Here is a 20057-nt window from a genome sequence, read left to right on the forward strand (position 1 = left end):
CTGTGGCATCCGCTGCCTTGGCTGCCGTCCTGGCCTGGCTTTGCTGCTCAGCACATCTCCTGAGGAGGATTAATGCTGGTTTTGTTTAGCGACTTTTGTGGCAAATGCGAGTTAAGTGGCTGCAAATCCGGTGGAGAAGCCAGTTCGTTTAGGGCACAGAGCATCACAGGAGGAGAAGAGCATCTGAAATGGAGAGGTGGGAAGCACCGGCGTTTGGTGCCTGTGGTGGGACAGTGAGGTTCCTCACCTGGGGTGTGTGTTATGAAGATTCACACCTGGCCCATGCTGTCCGGGAGGCTGGGGTGCAAAGCACACAACTGCAAAGGTAAATATTGATTCATGAGCAGGAGGCGTCCTAGCCAAACTGGGGCACCCCGAGTGCGGTTTTAGGCAGCGTTCTTATACCCTTCAGGTGTTCAGGTGCCACACGATTGGACTAACCGCTAACACCCACGCTACCAATTGCTAATCACAGTAAAACTTTGCAAACTAACTCTATTTCTGCAGCTTTTTTTTTCTGCTTGCCTGTTTATCCAGGCATCCCTGGAGTCAGTCTTGCTCGAGTCACTGATCTGTGATGCTGGGAGGGTTTGAGATGCGTCTGAGGGGCTGGGATGCTGGCGTTATCGTGGTTGTCCCAGGGGTGGAGCTTTTATCCTTCATGGACTGCTCTCAGCTTCCCAGAAGCAAAGTCCTTCTTGCCAAGGCTGGGCTGTCCTTTCATTGGTTTTACTTAAGCATGAACAATACCAATGTCTCCAGGAAAATTCCACTACCTCATCACATCACTGTGTAGAACTAATACATACATTTTATATATATATATATATATATAAAATAAAGTTAGTACACTTTCATGCTATAAAGATTGATTTAAATTGATAGTTAGGGAAGGGATTTTTCATCACACTTGCCAAGCCTGCAACGCACCCAAGCCTTTGTCGGAGCTGCCAAGCTGCTGCTTTTTTCCAGCAGCATCCGTGTGCCGGGGTCCCGCCATCCCCCCAGCAGCCCCTGCTCGTGCCAACTGCCAAGGGGAGCTCGGGCGTGAGCGTCCCGCGGGGCTGACGGCAGCGGGAGAGGCTGTGTGCTTGGCGGCTGCGGGTGGGAATCGCTGCTGCGGGGAGCGTGACTCAGCCGCTCGAGCAAATTTGAGGCTTTGCCTGGGCTCTGCAGCTTCTCAGCCGGGACCACTTCCGCAGCCTGATTTGCTGGGAGGCTGCCAGCCGCCCTGCCGTCACCTCCTCTCTGCAGGCAGCTCTGCCTTATTCTCTGCTCGTCGTCTGTCGCTCCAGTGACAAAATGACCAGCCGGAGGAAAGGGACATGGCCCTGAATCCCTATGACAGGCACGGAGCAGAGGAGCCGGTGATGCGGCCAGAGGATGCTGCGGGGAAGGTACTGACGGTCGTGCTGCCGGAGGGGCAAGGAGGGTGGGCATGGTTTGTAGGCAGTGGTCCTGCGGTCAGGGCTTTGAACCCCTGTCCCTGTGGGTGCTGTGACCACCCTGGGCAGCCCAGAGGTGACCTGAGCCCCGGGACGAGGGGCCCTGTGCTGCCTGCGGCCGGAGGGGCTCTGCCCTTGGCCCCAGAGCCCTTAAGGCCAGGCGTTCTGGGTGTTTTCTTGGCATGGTTGTTCACCCCGGGGTGCGCGTGGAGGATGCGGTGTGAGAGCCCTTCCTGCATGAGCTGCTTGTGGCTGTGCCCCAGATCCCCACCAGCCTGCCCGCCCTGGGGGGCCAGGAACCAGAATTAAGGATGTGTTTGAGCTTATTTAGACAGCTCGTTCTCAAGAAATTAGATTTGCCCTCGGTTGTTCTGGTGCAGAAAGCCGGTCGGTCAAAAATCGGGCTTCTGAGGTCGGGAGCTTTTCCATCCTTGCTGCAGCAGCTCTCCTGTCTCAGCGGTTCAGGAGCTCAGCAGCGGGGGCTGTGAGCATCTGGGAGGGCTCAGGAGTTTGGCAGCCCCTGCTCTGCAGCGCGCCTGCACCTCAGCTTCAGCTCTGGGCTCCCAGCGGACATTTGCAGGGCACAAGACCCCCCATTATGGAAGAGTGCCCTGTCTCTGCAGCCAGCATGCTGATACAGATTTTCCGTGCAGAGCCATGCTTGGGCTGCTGCACAGGAATCACAGAATCCTAGAAGAGACCTGGTTTCTGCTCTCCCTGCTGCCAGAAATATTCCATGCGCCTGCAGTGGAGGGCAAGTGAGGAAAGCTGCGGGCTGGTGGACGGCCAGGCAGCAGAGCAGGCAGGCCAGCAGCCGTGCTGGCTGGCAGAGTGCAATGGGGTCAGGTTTTGGAGGCCGACAGGCTGCCTGGGGCAGCATGGTGCATGCTGAGGCTGGTTCACCACTGTCGTGATTTAACCCCAGTCAGCAATCGAGTACCACACAGCCGCTCATTCACCCTCCCCAGGGGATGGGGGAGAGAATCAGGAAGAGATGAAAACTCATGGGTTGAGATAAAGGCAGTTTACTAGGATAGCAAAGGGAAAGATAATATATATGTATAAAAGTAACGGTAATAATAATAAGAATAATAATTAAAAAAAACCAAAACGAATTATTTACAATTTCTCACCACCTGATGGCTGATCCGATACAGCCTGTCCTGAGCAGCAATCATAGAATGAAAATAAACCTGACAACGATCCCAGAATGATTCCGAACAGCGAGAGAAAAGTGAGCCAGCTGTCTCCACCCAGGTAATGATGAACAGGACGCCCCAGTGCTTTAAGTCCATGAGTATCCTTCTTCTTTTCTGCTGCACACAGGATGGAGATGTTCAGGACCTCCCAGCCTAGGAACAGGAGAGAGGAGGCCAAGCAGGACAAGACACAGCAGCCATGGCAGTGCGTGGCCGGCACACCAAGGTGCTCCCCTCCGAACTGAACAAGGTGTGCCCCGAGAGAGGAGACGACCCTGCCACACATGCCAGGAAGATGAGCGACTTTGAGGTGGTCCCCAACCTCCATCAGAGCAGTAGCAGTGTCTCGAAGAGCAGGCGGAAGGCACATTTCCCCTCGGGCAGCAACGAAAAGGCAAGTTCAGGAGATGCTGGAAGAGGGAGTGGTTGGCCATACATGACGGAAGAGCGTTAATGAGTTATCTGGTGACTCATTAACGGGAGCATTAATAGCAGATGACTTTAGTTTTAGGGACAGACAGAAAAACCTCAAACATCTGAGTACCAAACCCTGGTACACCTGGCTTTGTCCCTGCAGATAGAGATGGAGCTGTCTTCCTTCACATCAAAAGAAGCTCTCAGATATGCTCCAAGCACCAGGGTGTCTGACCCCTGGCATGATTTCTGGCCCTTTGCAGAAATGCTGATCCCTTGCTGCTTTTCCTTCTCCCTCAGGAAAATCTCATCTCGTGGATTCCTGAAAACATCCGGAAGAAAGAGTGCACCTATTTTGTTGAAAGCTCCCAGACATCGGATTCTGGGTAAGTCAGACAGTCCCTCACTCCCCTCCCCTGCCAGAGAAGAACAAGGGGTGTTTGGTGACAAAGCAGCAGAAAATCCCACCTGTCAAGGGAGCTGGTGTCAAGGGGGATTCACAAATTCCGTTTCAACTGGTTCTTCACCCTGCTGTGTGTCACCACGTGGCTGGTATCCCGTGTCCCAGTGAGGAACCTTTCCAGCACTTTGGCATGCAGTCATTTCCATCCGTACTTCATCCAGAGTAACCTTAATATTTCTGTCCTAAGCCTTTACAGGTGGAAATACCAATTTTTCACTAAATTTCCCCCCAAACAATGCCTTTGTTTCTGCACAAGTTCTGAGCTGGAGGACGAGCTGGGTGGGAGATGCCGGTGCCTGCGGTGTTGTTAATGAGAACGCCAACACCTCCTGCCTGGGCTGAGGCAGGTGGGCCAGCTGGGCTGTGCCTTTTGGGTTTGGATTGTTTTTGGCAAAGTTGATGGCGTGTGTTTCAGGAGGATTGTGTGCGAGTGCGGCTATCTCAGGGAACAGCACCTGGAAGATGCTGCCAAACCTCCCGTCTTCCTGGGGAAGGAGTGGGACCCCAGCAGACACATCCAGGAAATGCCGACAGATGCCTTCGGTGATATCAGCTTCACGGGCCTGGGACAGAAGATGGGGAAGGTGATCTGGTTTTCCTGTCTGTGGTGCCTGGGGAGCCATTGTTCAGGCCTTGCCGTGGCAGATGAAATGCGAGTATTTCCCTCCTGAACGAGAGGAGGTTAGGAAAGCGTGGAAATGCCCCAAGGCAACACTGATCCACGCAGAGGAAAGGGGGTGGGATAGGATCTCTTGTCTCTCCCAGCCCTGAACCTGGTGCCTTTCTGAAACCACGAGACTCATCTTCGTGCTGTGAGGCCCATGCTTCAAGGAGTGGCTGTTCCCTGTCCTGGTCCTTAGGTTGCTCTTGGGAATGCTTGGTCCCAGGGAAGTGAAAGGGAACAGGGTTAGGTACAAAGACCTGGGGCAATAGCAACAGCACTATGCTGGGAAATGACGTGGGAAGCCCCTGGTCCTTTGCTGGGACCAGAGAAATTGTGGTGGAGCTGTCCTGTTGCCCTGACCCTGTTGTTTTTACTCGAAGTGTGTGTACCCTCTCTTTTTTGCAGTACGTGCGTGTCTCCTCGGATACCCCTCCGCAGGTCATCTACCACCTCATGACACAGCACTGGGGCCTCGATCCACCCAACCTGCTCATCTCAGTCACTGGGGGAGCCAAAAACTTTGTCATGAAGCCAAGATTGAAGAACATCTTCCGGCAAGGGCTAGTCAAAGTGGCCCAGACCACGGGTAAGAGATGCAGAAACTCTCCCCACTATTGCCATGGGAGAGGGGCCTGTCATCTGACCATGCCAGGTTCAGTGAGTTGGGCTACTGTGGAGATGTTGAGCTGGCTGAGGAGGCCTGCAGGTCCCTGTCTGGACTGCCACCACCAGGGATGGACTATTCTTGCTCAATCACTGCAAAGAGGCTCACAGGGAGCTGGACTGAGAGATGCAATGCTGTGCTGAAGAAGGCATCTCCTGTGCTGCCAGGGCTGGATGTAGTGGGCAGGGAAGTCGTCTTCTGGGGGATGGAGCATCTCCAAGGACCAGATGTTCCTGCAGCATACAGAGGGATGCTAGGAGATTGCTATGGGCAGACTCTCTCCCTTCCCAAGCCCCTCTCTGACCCCCAGGGGCCTGGATCATCACAGGGGGGTCCCACGCTGGTGTGATGAAACAGGTGGGAGAGGCAGTGCGAGACTTCATCCTGAGCTGCAGCCACAAGGAGGGCGAAATTGTCACCATTGGGATAGCCACCTGGGGGACCGTGTACAACCGGGAGAGCCTCATCTGCCCCATGGTGAGCCAGGCAGAGTTGAAGATGCGTTTGCTTTGCCTATGCCTGGAGTGCCAGGGAAGTCCTGCCAAGGACCGTGATGGGAATGGGTGCTTCAAGGCGTGCCTGTGGCTGGCAGCCCCAGGCCACACCAGAAGGAGTAATGGTCCTGGGTTGATGTTTGCTGAGAAACCCCTCTGCCCTACGCAGTGTCTTGTGTGCTGCACTTCTCCTGGGAGAACCCTTGTGGATGTGAGGGCAGGTGTAGCAGAGACAGAGGAGCATGGGGCAAGGCTGACAGGACTGCAGGGCTGGCAAGGACAGCTGTTTGGCCAGGCCAGGCACCGCATGCTGGCCTGTTGCTGTCCCACATGCTGGTTGCTTTGGGCATCTGGTGCTCCTCTGCAGCCCTGCCAGGCTTTTCCCAGAGTCTCTCCTCCTGCACCTCACAGGGTGGCTTTCCAGCTGAGTACATCATGGATGAGGAGAACCAAGGCAGCCTGTCATGCCTCGACAGCAACCACTCCCACTTCATCCTGGTGGACAATGGGACCCACGGGAGGTATGGGGTGGAAATCCCCCTGAGGACCAGACTGGAGAAGTTCATTTCAGAGCAGACCAAGGTGAAAGGAGGTAACACAACACGTAGCCAGGCCTGAGGCAGGGAGGGCACAAGGCAGGATGGGACATCCATTGGTAAGGGATGCTCATCCTGGGCTGTGGCTTCCCTGGAGGATTCAGACAAGGGGTTTGAGAGGATTGTCATGATAAATGTGGAACCTGGTTCCTCAGGTTCAAAGAGCCTTTCTCTGCCAGCTTCTTGACTTAAGGGGTCATGAAAGGGATCCCCAGTCCTTGTGATGCTGAGCTGATCAGGGAAAGTTGTTTCTTCCAAAGGGCCAGGACTCCAAGGGGACTTCCAGGTGTTATCTTCTCGCTATGCAAATGGTCTTCTATTCTAACATGTGTACACACATGCTCCAGCAACATGACTGCCAGTAGATTGTCTCCCCTCTCTCCTGGAGGCTGACATGTCAGGGGCAGTGCTCCCATCTTGCCTTTCACACCCCACCACTCAGGCAACCGTGTGCAGCTACATGAGAGAGGGCTGCCCCGCAGGAAGGTGACCCTGGGCTCCGCTTCCCCACAGGCGTCGCCATCAAGATCCCCATCGTGTGCGTGGTGCTGGAAGGAGGCCCTGGGACACTTGATGTAAGGAACTGCTCCTGCCCGCTCCCAAAAGAGGAATGCAACCAGATGGCAGTGCTGCAGGGCAGCACTGTGGGTCTCAGGCTCAGAGAGGGTCTTCTGGCCTCTGGGTGGGATTAGGACCAGCCTCCCCACTCTGTTGCAGACCATCTACAATGCCATCACCAACGGGACCCCCTGTGTGATTGTGGAAGGGTCTGGGCGTGTGGCCGATGTCATCGCGCAGGTGGCCAACCTGCCTGTGCCCAAGATAACCATTGCCTTGATCCAGAAGAAGCTGAGCGTGCTCTTCCACGACACCTACGAGCAATTCACTGAGGGCAAGTTTGTGGAGTGGACCAAGAAGGTGAGCTTGTGGAGATCAAAGGGGTCCCTAGGGGTCCTTTCCCATAAGCAGCAAGGCTCCTAGCATGAAGCTTAAGACTTATCTTCCTCTGACCATCCATCTCCCCGCAGCAGTGCTTGGCATTGTCCTGCTGGGCAACCCAAGGGCTCGAGCTCTGCTCCTTCACTGCCTGCTCCCTTTAGGCAGAGAGGTACCATTTGGGACCAGCCCCAGGTGGGCTGGGAGACACAGCACAGGGGGTCTGCAGGCAACCCGAGAGGAGCAAGGAATTGCCCCACACAAGACAGGGAGCAGCGGGAAACAGCAAGCAAGAGATGCTGCTGCTGATTGCTTGCCCATGGCTCTCCTTGTAGATACAAGACATAGTGCGGAGCCGGCAGCTCCTGACCATTTTCAGAGAGGGCAAATATGGCCATCAGGATGTGGATGTGGCCATCCTCCAGGCCCTGTTCAAAGGTGAGGGGTGGGGAGCTGCCTGGGAGGATGGGGTGAGGTGAATGGGATGGGGGTCATAAGTAACCTCCTGCAGCTGCCTGACTTGTGGGGTCACCAAAGGGGTACCCAAACTTTGTGATGCTGAGCTGATGGGGGAGAGATGTTTCTCCAAAAGTGCCAGGCCTCCAAGGGGGCTTCCAGGTCGTATCTTCTTGCCACGTAAATGATCCTCTGTTCTAACACACGCACTTTGCATGCAGCATCCCGAAACCAGGACCACTTTGGTCGTGAGAACTGGGACCACCAGCTGAAGTTAGCTGTGGCCTGGAACAGGGTGGACATTGCTCGGAGTGAAATCTTCACGGATGACTACGAGTGGAAGGTAAGGCAGTACCTATGCTGCTTGTCTGGTCACGCTTACAGCTTGTCAGGTGCCACCTGGGGACTGTGGGTACTGAGAGCATTGTTCACCTCGGCTGTGCCCAGGGAGAGGTTTTGGGGGCATTTCTCTTGGACCCTAAACTCCCACCACTTTGCCAGGGGCTCTTAATCTGTCCTGTCTCTCAAAAGTACACTCAAACACCCAAAGCAGAGGTGAGCACATCCTGCACTTCATTGCTTGTAAAGATCCTGTTTGGTTTATTATTGGTTGGTATTTTGTTCAAAACTGATGTCTTTTAAAGACAATCCACCAACCTAGAGCCAAAAATACCTCTTGCCAGTTCTGCCGTGCTGTCACTGCTCTTGCCATGTTGTTAAATCACAGCTGGTCTGTAAACTCCTCTCACTCAGCCTGGCTGTTACAAGGTGCTGCAGCCCTGGACCGATGTGGCTGGTACGAAAAGCTGAGTCTGAGACCAAGCTGTGGCAGAAGGTCAGCGGGTACCTTCCTGCCAGGACAGACGTGCTCCCTTACCCATGGGCTTTGTTTTCACTTCTGAGCATGTGTGAAGGTTGCCTTAGAAAGGAAAACCCCACAAAGGCTGAACTGGGTGACCATTGGGAGCAGCCAGTCTCCCCATGGCTGAGATGCTGCTGGCAGCACCAGGATCTTTCAGCTGAAGAGCTCTGCACAGAGGACAAGCCTGTGAGGTCCTGTTCATTTGTATGGTGCATCCTTATGAGCTGGGGAAAGAGGGTCTGCCCTCTTCCCTACCCCATCCCTCCACGCAGCAGCCAAGGGAGCAGAGGGCTTCACTGCCAGAGCAGAGGGCATATTAACCCAGCAGCGTGTCTCTGGGAGATGTCCCACAAGCCCCAGTACCTCCCAGCTGGTCTCTCACACCCAGAAGCTCCTTGTGTGCTCAGGGACAAAATCTTCCCCTCATCTGAGTGAGGAGCATGGTGGGGCCCTGCTCTGGAGCCATGGAGCCCCTCACCTCTGCCTCTGGCCTGCCAGCCTGCAGATCTCCACCCCGTGATGGCAGCTGCCCTGATCTCCAACAAGCCGGAGTTTGTGAAGCTGTTCCTGGAGCAGGGAGTGCATCTCAAGGAGTTTGTCACTTGGGACACCCTGGTTTACCTCTACAACAACATGGCACCATCCTGCCTGTTCCACAGCAAGCTGCAGAAGGTCCTGCTGGAAGAGAGAGAGCACACAGCCGGCTCCAAAATGCCGAGAATCCAACTGCACCACGTCTCCCAGGTGCTGCGGGAGCTCCTGGGCCGCTCCACACAGCCTCTCTACCCCAAGCCCAAGCACACGGAGCGGCCGCGGCTCTCCATCCCCGTCCCACACATTAAGCTGAATGTACGCATCTCCAGGTTACATGGTGGCATTAAGGAGGGTGACACTGGCTCAAGAAACTGTCCTGGAGGTTGCAGCTGGGTGTCTGTCCTCTTGCCTGCTCAAGAATCCCACTTAAAGTCCCCTAAAGCCCTGCCCAAGTCATCTGCCCCATATTCAGGGTGTGACTCCCACCCTTTTACGTCCGCAACAGCACGTGGCTGCCTGACTCTGGTGGGCAGGACCCAGTGGGGTGGGTGTGCTGGGCGGGATGGGCACATGCCCTAGAAAAAGCGGCATTTCCAGGATGACTCCAGCCTTGGCCAACCTGCTGTCTGCAGCAAAGGCCCTTCCATGGGTGTTGGAGGCAGGCACCCCGGGTTCGGGGGTGGCTTTGTGCTGAGGAACTCTCTGCTTTCTGCAGCCTCTTGGCAGAGGAATGGGTCTGACCATCGCATGCCTTGCAGGTTCAGGGGTCAAGTCTCCGGTCCCTCTACAAGCGCACTACCGGCCGAGTCACCTTCACCATGGACCCGGTCCGCGACCTGCTCATCTGGGCTGTGGTCCAGAACCGCAAGGAGCTGGCAGAAATCATCTGGGCCCAGGTATCGCAGCCCAGAGCTGTCGGTCCCAGCCGAGAGGCTCAGATGGAGCCAAACCTCCCAGCCTCCAGAGGAAAGATTGCCGCTGCTGGCATTTGGGACAGCAGGCGAGCTGGCCCATGGCAGTGCCTGAGCCTGACCACCCCCCCCCCCCCCACCAAATGGGAGCCAGGTAGTGAGCCTGCAGACACTTGATGCTTGTCCGCAGACACACACCTTGATGCCAGATCCCCCCCTTCCCAGCCAAAATGTACGCTGTGGGGCAGAGGTGATGGGCTGGGCCGGAAGCCTGCTCTTCCTTGCAAAGGCTGAGAGAGCACCGCAGGCAGGACACAGAGGCATGGCACCTGCGGTGGAGAAGGCTTGCACCCATAACCATCATCCCCAGGGCAAGAGGCAGTGTGGCTGGTGGCATTGGTGAGCCTGCCATGCAGAGCCGTGGAGTCACACCGTCACCCAAGGCTTCCCGCTAGACACCCAAGGTGTCCCCAGATTCCCCGTGGCAGTGGGTCACCTGCTGCCCCTGCACCCAGAGGGGAGCACAGCTCAGCCCTTGTCGCAGCAAGTTGTCCATCTTCAGAATCAGTCTGCTTGGGACACCCTCCTTGGGACACCCTCCTTGGGACACCCTTCCCTCCCGTGGGAGCCATGGAGGGCTTGGCAGGGCTGCTGGGACTGGCAGGATAGGGCGCAGAGCCCCACGCTCTCTCTGGCCTCTTCTGCTCCAGAGCCAGGACTGCACGGCGGCCGCGCTGGCCTGCAGCAAAATCCTGAAGGAGCTCGCCAAGGAGGAGGAAGACACCGACACCACCGATGACATGCTGGCCCTGGCCGAGCAGTACGAGCACAAGGCGATCGGTGAGCCGGAGGGGACTGGCAACCCAGAACGGCTCTCACGCCTTGCTGTGCTGGTTGGCTTTGCCCAGGAGGTATCTGGGGCTCATGGGTGGGGCAGCTGGTGCCAAGCGGGGAGACCCCTTGTCGTGGTCGAGGTCGTGGTGCTGCGAGGGCTGTGCCTGCGTGGTGGTGCGAGCACCACTGTGGGTGCAATGTCCAGGTCCTGCTGCAAAGGGTGACTCTGCGGGCACCTTGCTGAGCACCGAGCTGGCCCCAGAGCTCAGCCTGGTCTCCCTGGTCCCTGCCTGGCCAGGTGTGTTCACAGACTGCTACCGCAAGGACGAAGACAGAGCCCAGAAGCTCCTCACCCGTGTCTCTGAGGCCTGGGGGAAGACAACCTGTCTGCAGCTGGCGTTGGAGGCCAAGAACATGAATTTTGTGTCCCATGGGGGTGTTCAGGTGGGTTCCCAGCAGTGGTGCTTGGAGGGGAAGTGCCCAAGTGTCCCTGTCCCCTGCCTCAGATGCAGGGTTCCTTGTTGACAGCAACGGGGCTCTGTCCTGCAGCCCTGCAGCCCTGCTCTGACAGGGGGTGGGGGGGCTTCTGTAACCGGTGCTCCTCTTTCTCCCTCCTCTCAGGCCTTTCTAACCAAAGTCTGGTGGGGGAAGATGTGCGTGGACAACGGGCTTTGGCGGGTGATTGTGTGCATGCTGTTCTTCCCACTTCTCTACACCAAGCTCATCACCTTCAGGTACTTATTGCAGCCAGGGCATGCGTGCACCAAGGCTGGCTGGGAGAAGCTGCCGTGGCATCTCCCCGGGCAGCTGAGCCCCACTTCCACCCCTGCTCCCCGCAGGGAGAAGAGACTGCAGCCCATGGGCTGCCTGACACGCCTCCGAGCCTTCTTCACAGCACCTGTCGTCATCTTCCACATGAATATCCTCTCTTACTTCACCTTCCTCCTGCTCTTCGCCTACGTCCTGATGGTTGACTTCCAGCCATTGCCATCCTGGCGAGAGTACCTCATCTACTTCTGGCTCTTCTCCCTGGTGTGCGAGGAGACCCGTCAGGTATGGGGCAGGCAGAGCAGAGGCTGGGAGGAGGTGAGAGGAGGGAGAGACACCCCTCTGGGTGCTCCTGGAAGGTCCCACATAGCTCATGTTCCCATGCTGCTTCTCATCTCACCATCTATTCAGAAAGGTCCCAGCACAAGGGACTGCCAGATCCTCCTGTCCCTGAGGCCGGAGAATCTCTTTGGCTGCATCTGGCTTGGTCCCGGGTACTTGCAGAAAGACATGCTGGTCTGAGCTGAAAACGTCAGGAGATGGAGGGTCCACCTCCTTCCTTGGGCATTTATTCCAGAAGCATTTCCAGGCTTTGCTTGACATCTGATTTTTTTCAGCTTTTGCTTCAACATCTCAGTGCCTTTCTTCACCAGACTAAAGAGCCCTGTGTCTCAGGTATCTCTCCGCATGCTCCTTCCATGCCCCTGTAGAAAACCCTGTAGGCTCAGGTTCACTTTGGGTAAGCCAGAGGGTCCAGAGATGGCCAGCAGGTCTGCGTGGTCCCTCCCCTCTACAAGGCGTGTGAGCATCTTACAAGGCTTTCGCTGAAACACCAACCTCTCTTCTCTTCCCAACAGCTGTTGTATGACCCAGACGGGTTTGGGGTTGTGAAAATGGCTTCCCTGTACTTCAAGGACTTCTGGAATAAGTTGGATATCTGCGCCATCCTGGTCTTTGTCACAGGGCTGACTTGCAGGTGAGCTGCAGAGCCACTTGCATGGCACAGCCGTGGGCTACAAAACCAGGGTGAGAATTGTGCAGGGTTTTTAACTGCAATTTCATCTTCCAAAGGCCAGTGAAGATTTTTGTGGTCATGCGATTAATTCTGAGCAATTTGCCTCTGCTTTCAGCTCCTTTTAGCAGAGATGGTTTTCATGCCGCAACTCTCACCCAGCGCTCTGGGAACGCTCACTGGCATTGCAGAAATGTAATGGTGTGAGATCAGTAAAAACCCACACCGGTGGCACTGAGATGTTTCCCTTCCTCCCTTCTGTGCCCAGGCTGATCCCGTCAACGTTATATCCCGGGCGCATCATACTGTCACTGGCTTTTACAATTTTCTGCCTGCGTCTGATGCACATTTTCACAGTCAGTAAAACGCTGGGGCCCAAGATCATCATTGTGAAGCGCATGGTGAGAGCTCCCCGCCATCCTGCCAGAGTGATCGGCTAGAGCAGCTGGACGCCCGCACGGGATGGATGTGCCACCCGTGTTATCCTGTCCTGGAAGGGGGTTGGCTCCAGCACACCATTTTTCTTCCACTCTGTCTTTGCAGATGAAGGATGTCTTCTTCTTCCTTTTCCTGCTAGCAGTGTGGGTGGTGTCCTTTGGGGTTGCCAAGCAGGCCATCCTGATACACAACGAGGAACGCGTGGAGTGGCTTTTCCGTGGTGTGGTCTACCACTCCTACCTGACCATTTTTGGGCAGATTCCCTCCTACATCGACGGTAAGGGACACCGGCCAGTGACGGCACGTGGCATGAGCAGGGCTGCTGCAAGAAGGCCAAGCTCATGCTGCCTGGCTTCTGCCGTGCTGGCCTGTGGAAGTCCTGCACTTGAAGCACAACGTAAGGGATGGAGGAGATGGAGCCCTGCTCCGGCACCTCGGGAGTGTTGCCACCAATGCAAACCCAGGGACTGCTCCTGGCCAGCGGTCAAGAGAGCAGAGTAGCAAAGGCATGGGGATCATGAGTCGATCCAGCTGGGTGCCACAGCTGCAAAGCTGGTGGCAGTGAGCAGAGCACCTGAGATGATGCAGATCGAAGTCAAATCCCTGCCTGGTGCTAAGCTCCCTTGATGCTGGCCACTTTCAGAGAGCACAATGTGCTCCTCAAGACACCGTGAGGTTTGGCTGCAGCAGAGTCATGCCATGCTCTCTTGCAGGGGTCAACTTCAACATTGACCAGTGCAGCCCCAACGGGACCGACCCCTACAAGCCCAAGTGCCCAGAAACAAATGAGGACAACAAGAAACCCATCTTCCCAGAGTGGCTGACGGTCATCTTACTGTGCCTGTACCTGCTCTTCACCAACATCCTCCTCCTCAACCTCCTCATCGCCATGTTCAAGTGAGTTTGACCTGGCCCCATGGTCCTGACAGCGTCTTGAGCTGTCTTTGCTTGCAGACTTGGCCACGGCCAGGGCACTGCACACCGAGAAAGCACAAGGAGGGTCCTGGGGCACGTGCTCACCAGAGCACAAGGGGTGATTTGTGGGGGTTATAAATACAGTGGAAGTAGCTGGTGCAGGCCAGGGCTGATGAGGGAGATGGATAGGAGCCAGGGCACCATACAGACACGATGTGCCCCTCATCCCCATGGCATGGCTGACACCTGGGCTCTGCCCCAGCTACACCTTCCAGCAGGTCCAGGAGCACACCGACCAGATCTGGAAGTTCCAGCGGCACGACCTGATTGAGGAGTACCACGGCCGCCCGCCCGCGCCTCCACCCTTCATCCTCCTCAACCACCTGCAGATCCTGGTCCGGCGAGGTTTGCTCCGCAGGCCAGCCACACGCCACAAACAGCTCAGTAAGGACCAGCATCTCCCCTCCTGCCCTTTGCTTCCTCCCCAGGGCATGGCACCGTGCACCGAGGCACGAGGCTTGGTGTTTGGGCTGTGGTGCTGCGGTTTGTGATGCCCAGGGATGTGACAGCGCTGCCATCCCCTTCCTTTGGCAGAAGAGAAGCTGGAGAAGAACGAAGAAGCTGCTCTTCTCTCTTGGGAGATGTACCTAAAGGAGAGCTACCTGCAGCACCAGCAGTGCCAGGAGAAGGAGAATACAGAGCAGAAGATCCGAGACATTGCACAAAGGTACCGGCACTCCTGAGACAGGGACATCCCTCTGTCCAGAGTTGGGAGTACTGCAGGGGTGGCTGCTGAGGGGGTTCCCTCTCTGCACTGTCCCTCCAGGGTTGAAGTACTGGCAGAGCTGCTGGACTTGGACCGGGTGAAGAGGACAGGGCTGGTGGAGCAGAGACTGGTCTCTCTGGAAGACCAGGTGAGGCAAAAGCTGAGCAACCAGCTAAGGCAGGTGGGGTTTGCCAGGGGCTGAGTCAGCTGAGCCAGAGCAGAAAAGAAAGCCCCCCTGAATTAATCCCCCGTCAAAGAGTTTGAGTTTCCTTGCCAAAACAATAGCATCCTAGTGGAAAACACTTATGGAAAATGTTTGACTCCAAAGTGAAGAGGATGAAGGTGGGAAGTGGTGGGATGACCCCCTGCCTCCACTGGTCACCCAAGCAGTTAGATCTGACCCAGCTCTTCTCCTTGACCCGAAAGGACCCGCCAGAGTTTCTGGAGATGGAGTACTCTCCACCCGCTCCCCATGAAGCTGTTCCACACCCTGCATGAGCAGTGGGATGCCTGGGGAGCTGGACCAGGCCCTGGCCTCTCCTCTCTGAGACGGCTGCAGCATGGCTGCTGTTTCCACTTCCATTTCCACCCGCTTTGAAAAGAACGTTTCCCTGGAGCTGGTTTTCCAAGCCGAGCATCAGGGCACAGCAAGGATCGCTGGAGCAGCCAGGAGCTGAGGGCAGCGGTGCCTCCGGCCAGGGCCGCATCCTGCAGCGCTCGAGCAGGGGAGCCCGGCAGGCAGCTGGGGTGCGGGAGGGTTGACCCTCTCCCGTCCCACGCAGGTGCACCAGAGTGCCCAGGCTCTGAGGTGGATCATGCAGGCGCTGCAGGGCAACGGCTTCAGCTCAGGCGAGGACATGCCACCTGTGGGTAAGTGGAGCCTGTCTCCACCTCACCAGGGAAACCCAGAGCTCTGCGCTGGCACCTGTGGGGCTGTGGACCAGGGCTGAGCAGCCCCTCGCACCCCTCTGTTAAGCAGCAGGGCAGAGGCAGATGTTCCTTTGACCCAGGGAGGTCTGGGGGCTCTGTGAGGCTGTTCAGCCTCTCCTGTGGCCATTCCCACCCTCCGCTCCAGAGCCCTCCCATGGCTCCCTCCCCAGCCCATGGCTGAGGCTTTCCACTGAGCATCCCTGGAGGATTTCCTATGGAGCCTGCCAGAGGGATGCCAGGGGCCAGCCCCCCCGCCCAGGGACATCAGCATCCCAATGGAGAGACCCAGCTAGCCCCCTCAGCAGAGCCACGGTCCACAGCACTGAGCTCAGCACCCTGCTTTGTGGGACCTCACTGTCTGTGTCTGCCTCGCAGGTTCCAGCAAAGCCTCAGAGATGAAGGACGTTGACCTGGAGGGGAAACTCAAGGAGAGCCACCCCTCCTACCATGTGCTTGCCCGAAACCTCCAGTACCCAGGCTCTCACGCCCTCCGCTTCCCTGTGCCAGATGAGAAGGTGCCCTGGGAGGTAAGAGATGTGACCCTGGGCCATGGGGCTATGGGAGGGAGTCATGGGGCAAATATTGGCGGTGGTGGGAAGAGGAACAGACCCAGCATCATACCTGTGTCACACTTGGGAGCCCCTGTTTTTCCCAGCCCTGGGACAAGTGGCTTCCTGGAGCAGATGCTCCAAGGCCCTCCCAGGGACAGGGAGAGGTGAACGGGCATCATTCCTGCTGGGATCTGCAGTGCTAGGGATGCCGGGGGATGCTTAGTTGGGAGACAGAAGAAACAAACAGGTGGGGAGTGATGCCACAAACTGGGCAGAGGAAGGGCGGGGACAGAAAGTGTCCCCAGGGCTCCCAGTCCCTACCTGCCACCAGAGAAGGGACGTAAGGAGGGCCTGACATGGCCACATGCTCCGCAGGTGGACTTCCCGCTCTATGACCCTCCCGCCTACTCGGCCAACCACAGGGACGTGGCTGTGCAGGACCCGTTCAGCCCGTGAGTGTCCCGCCGCAGCTCCCCGCTCCTCTGCCCCTTCCCCTGGGCGGCACAGCCAGCCCTACCTGCCGGGCTGCCTCCCGCCCCCAGCTCCTTGGAGTCTCTCCTGAAGATCAACTACAATACCATGGACGGGCTGATTGACCGGCAGAGCTTCCACGGCCTCTACGCCGTGCAGGACGGGCTGCCGCTGTGAGTGCTGCCACCACGGGGGCAGGCGGGTGAGGTGGGAGATGGGGTGCCCGGCTGTAGGACAAGCACCGGGAAAACATAATCCAGGGGGGGCTGGGTGCATCCATCCCCTTCCCACTTCCCTGCAGCTACTGGTGGGGCAGGGATAATGGCATGCATCTTCCTCAGGGCCATTCCCCCCCAAAAATACCCCAGCACCCCAGAAGAGGTGCAGTGGTGTGGTGGGAAGCAATACAGGGCTTTGATCAACGTGACGGGGTACGCGCTGTCCTAACCCTGGCACCGTCCTAACCCGCTCGCTCTCTCCCTGCCAGGAACCCCATGGGCAGGACGGGGCTGCGAGGCCGCGGGAGGCTGCACTGCTTTGGGCCCAACCATGCCCTCCACCCTGTTGTGACCCGGTGAGCACGTGGGGACAGAGAGGTGTCTTGCTCCGAGATGGGGCTGGGGAGGCAGAATGGAAAAGGGGCATGAAGCCATCTCAGAGAGACTGAGAGCTGGGCAAGGGGGGAGCTGAGTCTGGCTGCAGCATGACAGGGACATCTTTTGCAGCTGGAGGAGGAATTTGGATGGGTCCATCATACAGAAGAGCATGAAGAAGATGCTGGAAGTCCTAGTGGCCCAGTACCCGCTGTCGGATGTCTGGGCTCTGCCCGGGGTAAGAGCTGGTGGAAACCAGCTGGAGCAGAAGGGTCTGGGGAGATGGGGACCAGCTGACAGCTGGATGCCCTGTGGAAAAGGGAGAAACACAGACGGGTGTCACAGCCTTGTCCGAGGAGGTACCTCTGCCCTGCAGAGTGTCTGTACTGCCAGGAGTGCTGGGCGAGCGGTGGTCTTGTTACATACCCCCACCCACCCTGACCCACCATCTCCTGCTTCCTCCTCCTCCATGTCTTCTGTTCTCACATACCCACATGAGCTGTTGGCATAGCCACTGGACAGAGAGGTCCAGACGTCGAATTGGGCAAACTCAGACATGTGCTTGGGCACAACTGAGGGCTTCTGGCAGGAGAGGGAGGGAGGGAGGCACTGCCTCTGCTTTCTCCCCCCACCAGAGCTTGTGGCATCTGCAGTGGTGGCAACCGCCTGATGGGCAAGCTGGCGGCAGTGAGGGAGGCCGGGCTGGGCTGATGGTGGCCCCATGGCTGACATCTGCTTTGGCGCAGGGGTCACTGGAGCCGGGCGAGACACTGCCGCTGAAGCTCAAGTGGATCCTGCGCCGGGAATTCTGGCCCCAGTTCCAGAACTTGCTGAAACAAGGCACTGAGGTGGGGGGGCATGGGGGTGTCCAAGTGGTAGGGGGGTGCGCAGGCATCACCCGGGTGCAGCGACGCACAGGGGTCAGGGCAGTACAGGCACACAGGGGCATCACCACAGTGAGGGGATGTGGACATCATGGTGGCACAGGGGCTCGTGGGTGTTCCCAGGGTACAGGGGCAGGGTGCATCACCCCTTGGCCCACCAAAGAGGAATGGCTGGGGGAGGTGGGGAGATGCCATAATGGCCTCGCACCGTGCAGGGGTCTAGGAGGCAGCCCAGGGACCTGGGGGTGGGCTGCACACACTGGTGTCTGTGCCTGCTGCGCTCGCTCTCCATGGCTCCAGCTGCAGTGGGAACAGGGCGCTGGTCTCCAGTGGGGCAGGGGAGCTGTGGGGGGATGCCCCACCACCCCCGGGGCCTCTTGGTGCCCTCAGAGAGGTTCTGTTAACGTGGCACTCCTTCACCATGCACAGATTCACAAGGGGTACCTTGATGACCCCCGCAACACGGATAACGCCTGGGTCGAGACGGTTGCCGTCAGCGTGCACTTCAACAACCAGAACGACGTGGAGATGAAGCGGCTGAATTCGGTACGGGTCCCTCGCCTCCGCGGCTCCCTGACTCGGCTCTCAGTGGGCACGAGGCGAGGGAGCTAGATCTCCAGACCCAGGTCTTGCCCTCACCAGAAATGGGCTTCCCCAGCTGCATGCAGTGGAGGAAGAACACAGGGAGGAACATGAGGTGGCACTGCACCAGGGTCCCCAAAAAGAAAGGGCAGGAGGCTGGGGACCAGAGGTGCTGTTGAGCTGGCACGGCCCCTCGCCGCCAGCAGCTCGTACGTGATGTCTCTGGTCCCCTTCCAGTTCCTTCAGGGCTGCGACCCGGAGCTGTGCATCCGCTGGCAGGTGCTGGACAAGAGGATCCCGCTGCACACCAACCACAAGGAGCTCCTGCACAAGGCCTCAGCCCTCCTCGGTGCCTACTACTGAGTCCTCGAGCACGGGCCAGGGCTTCTGCTGCCCCAGACCAGGTTCTGGTTGGGACCTGCAGCTCTACCCCAGCTCACCTGAGACCATGGGCAGCTACTGGAGACTAGGTACTTTGGTTGCCTCTGTGAACATGTGTTGCAGCTCTCTGGGAGTAAATCTATCCCCTCTCCAGCAGCCACGGGTAGGGGCTGCCTAGGCAGTGCCCACACAGCACCTTGGTCACCTGAGCCACCGAGCGCAGCCCCAGCTTGTGTCTTGGTGCTTCCACATCAGCCACAGCGCTAGCCCAGGGCTCGGGTCAAGCAGAGCCACAGGGTTGTTCCTGCAAGGTGTTCCTTCTCTCAGCTCCCACCTGCTCTTTGCTTCATTGTGGGTGCTGGGGACTTGCCAGCCCCAGCTACCCCTCCACCCCAGACATCCGGTGGGCACCTCTGCTCCACAGCTCCTGCTCAGAGCCCTGGCAGCCCCACTGCCACAGCTCCTGAGGGATTGCTCTGGAGAAGGCATGGAGTCTTTTGCACCTGAAGACCTCGACTGCCCTGCAAGTCACTCCTGTGGCAGCTGTCTCCCTATCTCTGGTTGCCTCAGACCCAACAACATGGTCCTGAGCTGTGATCCAGCACTGCTGAAGGTGTGAACAGCTCTTGGCTTAGATACCTATGGTTTCATAGCTCTACACACGTCCACCCACCATGGCCCATACTGTTACCTGACCCTGAGTGTGTATGCTGAGCACCATCTTGTAGCTGAACTCTTTCCCTATGTCCCAGCCAAGGCACCGGCTAAATGTCACCTGCTTGTCCCCATCCCCTTGTGCACATGACAGAATGGGGCAGCTTGTTGGGACCCAGGTGGTCCATGCTCTGTGGTCCCTCAGGCAGGGACAGGATAGAAGACATCAGTGCACCCATCCCAGACATATCTGCTCTTAACGGGTCCTTCACTCACCTTTTCTGTGGCCTGCCATGGGGAGAAGGCGGCACAGTGGAGACATTCCTTGATAGCCCAGAACAGCCCCGTGGTGGCTTATTACGCCTGGGATGGCTCAGGGAGGGATTTCAGCTCCCTCTGCCCCGATGGATCAGACTCGGGCCAGGCAGGGCTGTTCTTCCCACACCGGTGGCCACCACAGCACAACTGCGGTTTCACCAGTGACGCACTGGGGCTTGGCGAGGTGGCAGGGGTCAGAGTGGCAATTTAGTCAACCCAGCTCAATAAACCATGTGTTAAACAACTAAAGGCTGGTCGTCTGTGGCAGCTGCTTAACCAGGGGCCGTTCCCAGAGGCCATGCGTGGAGCACTCTTCCAGGAT

General features: G+C 57.5%; 1 protein-coding gene across 4 annotated transcripts; it reads left to right on the forward strand.

Annotated features, from left to right (window-relative positions):
* The first annotated feature begins 1299 nt into the window (after window positions 1–1299).
* TRPM2 (transient receptor potential cation channel subfamily M member 2) lies at window positions 1300–19984 on the forward strand. 4 transcript variants are annotated; one of them, XM_086754721.1, is made up of 33 exons: window positions 1300–1397; window positions 2772–3038; window positions 3359–3444; window positions 3937–4105; window positions 4591–4771; window positions 5160–5326; window positions 5755–5935; window positions 6453–6514; window positions 6657–6857; window positions 7211–7313; window positions 7553–7674; window positions 8692–9042; window positions 9486–9623; window positions 10349–10478; window positions 10771–10916; window positions 11094–11206; window positions 11312–11525; window positions 12098–12216; window positions 12521–12653; window positions 12796–12967; window positions 13404–13587; window positions 13868–14049; window positions 14200–14332; window positions 14432–14519; window positions 15154–15241; window positions 15677–15828; window positions 16228–16304; window positions 16395–16496; window positions 16811–16897; window positions 17049–17154; window positions 17663–17764; window positions 18230–18346; window positions 18620–19984. In XM_086754721.1, the coding sequence occupies exons 2-33, from the start codon at window positions 2844–2846 to the stop codon at window positions 18743–18745; spliced, it is 4527 nt and encodes a 1508-aa protein (XP_086610847.1). In that variant the 5' UTR covers window positions 1300–1397; window positions 2772–2843; the 3' UTR covers window positions 18746–19984. The 4 variants fall into 4 exon arrangements, with proteins under 4 accessions (XP_086610847.1, XP_086610845.1, XP_086610844.1 ...); XM_086754719.1 differs by lacking the exons at window positions 1300–1397; window positions 2772–3038 and having other exon boundaries at window positions 3363–3444; window positions 18620–18786; window positions 18887–19984; XM_086754718.1 differs by lacking the exons at window positions 1300–1397; window positions 2772–3038 and having other exon boundaries at window positions 3363–3444.
* Window positions 19985–20057: the final 73 nt, after the last annotated feature.

The sequence above is a fragment of the Chlamydotis macqueenii genome, chromosome 9 (genome assembly GCF_036417535.1).
Source record: "Chlamydotis macqueenii isolate bChlMac1 chromosome 9, bChlMac1.mat, whole genome shotgun sequence".
Taxonomy (NCBI): Eukaryota; Metazoa; Chordata; class Aves; order Otidiformes; family Otididae; genus Chlamydotis; species Chlamydotis macqueenii.

Bases quoted from the DNA above. Each gene is read 5' to 3' on its own strand.
- TRPM2 (XM_086754721.1), top strand. From the start codon at position 2,844: ATGGCAGTGCGTGGCCGGCACACCAAGGTGCTCCCCTCCGAACTGAAC. The intron at 7,314-7,552 runs GTGAGGGGTGGG...CTTTGCATGCAG, and splicing joins CCTCCAGGCCCTGTTCAAAG to CATCCCGAAACCAGGACCAC. The intron at 16,305-16,394 runs GTGAGTGTCCCG...TCCCGCCCCCAG, and splicing joins GTGCAGGACCCGTTCAGCCC to CTCCTTGGAGTCTCTCCTGA.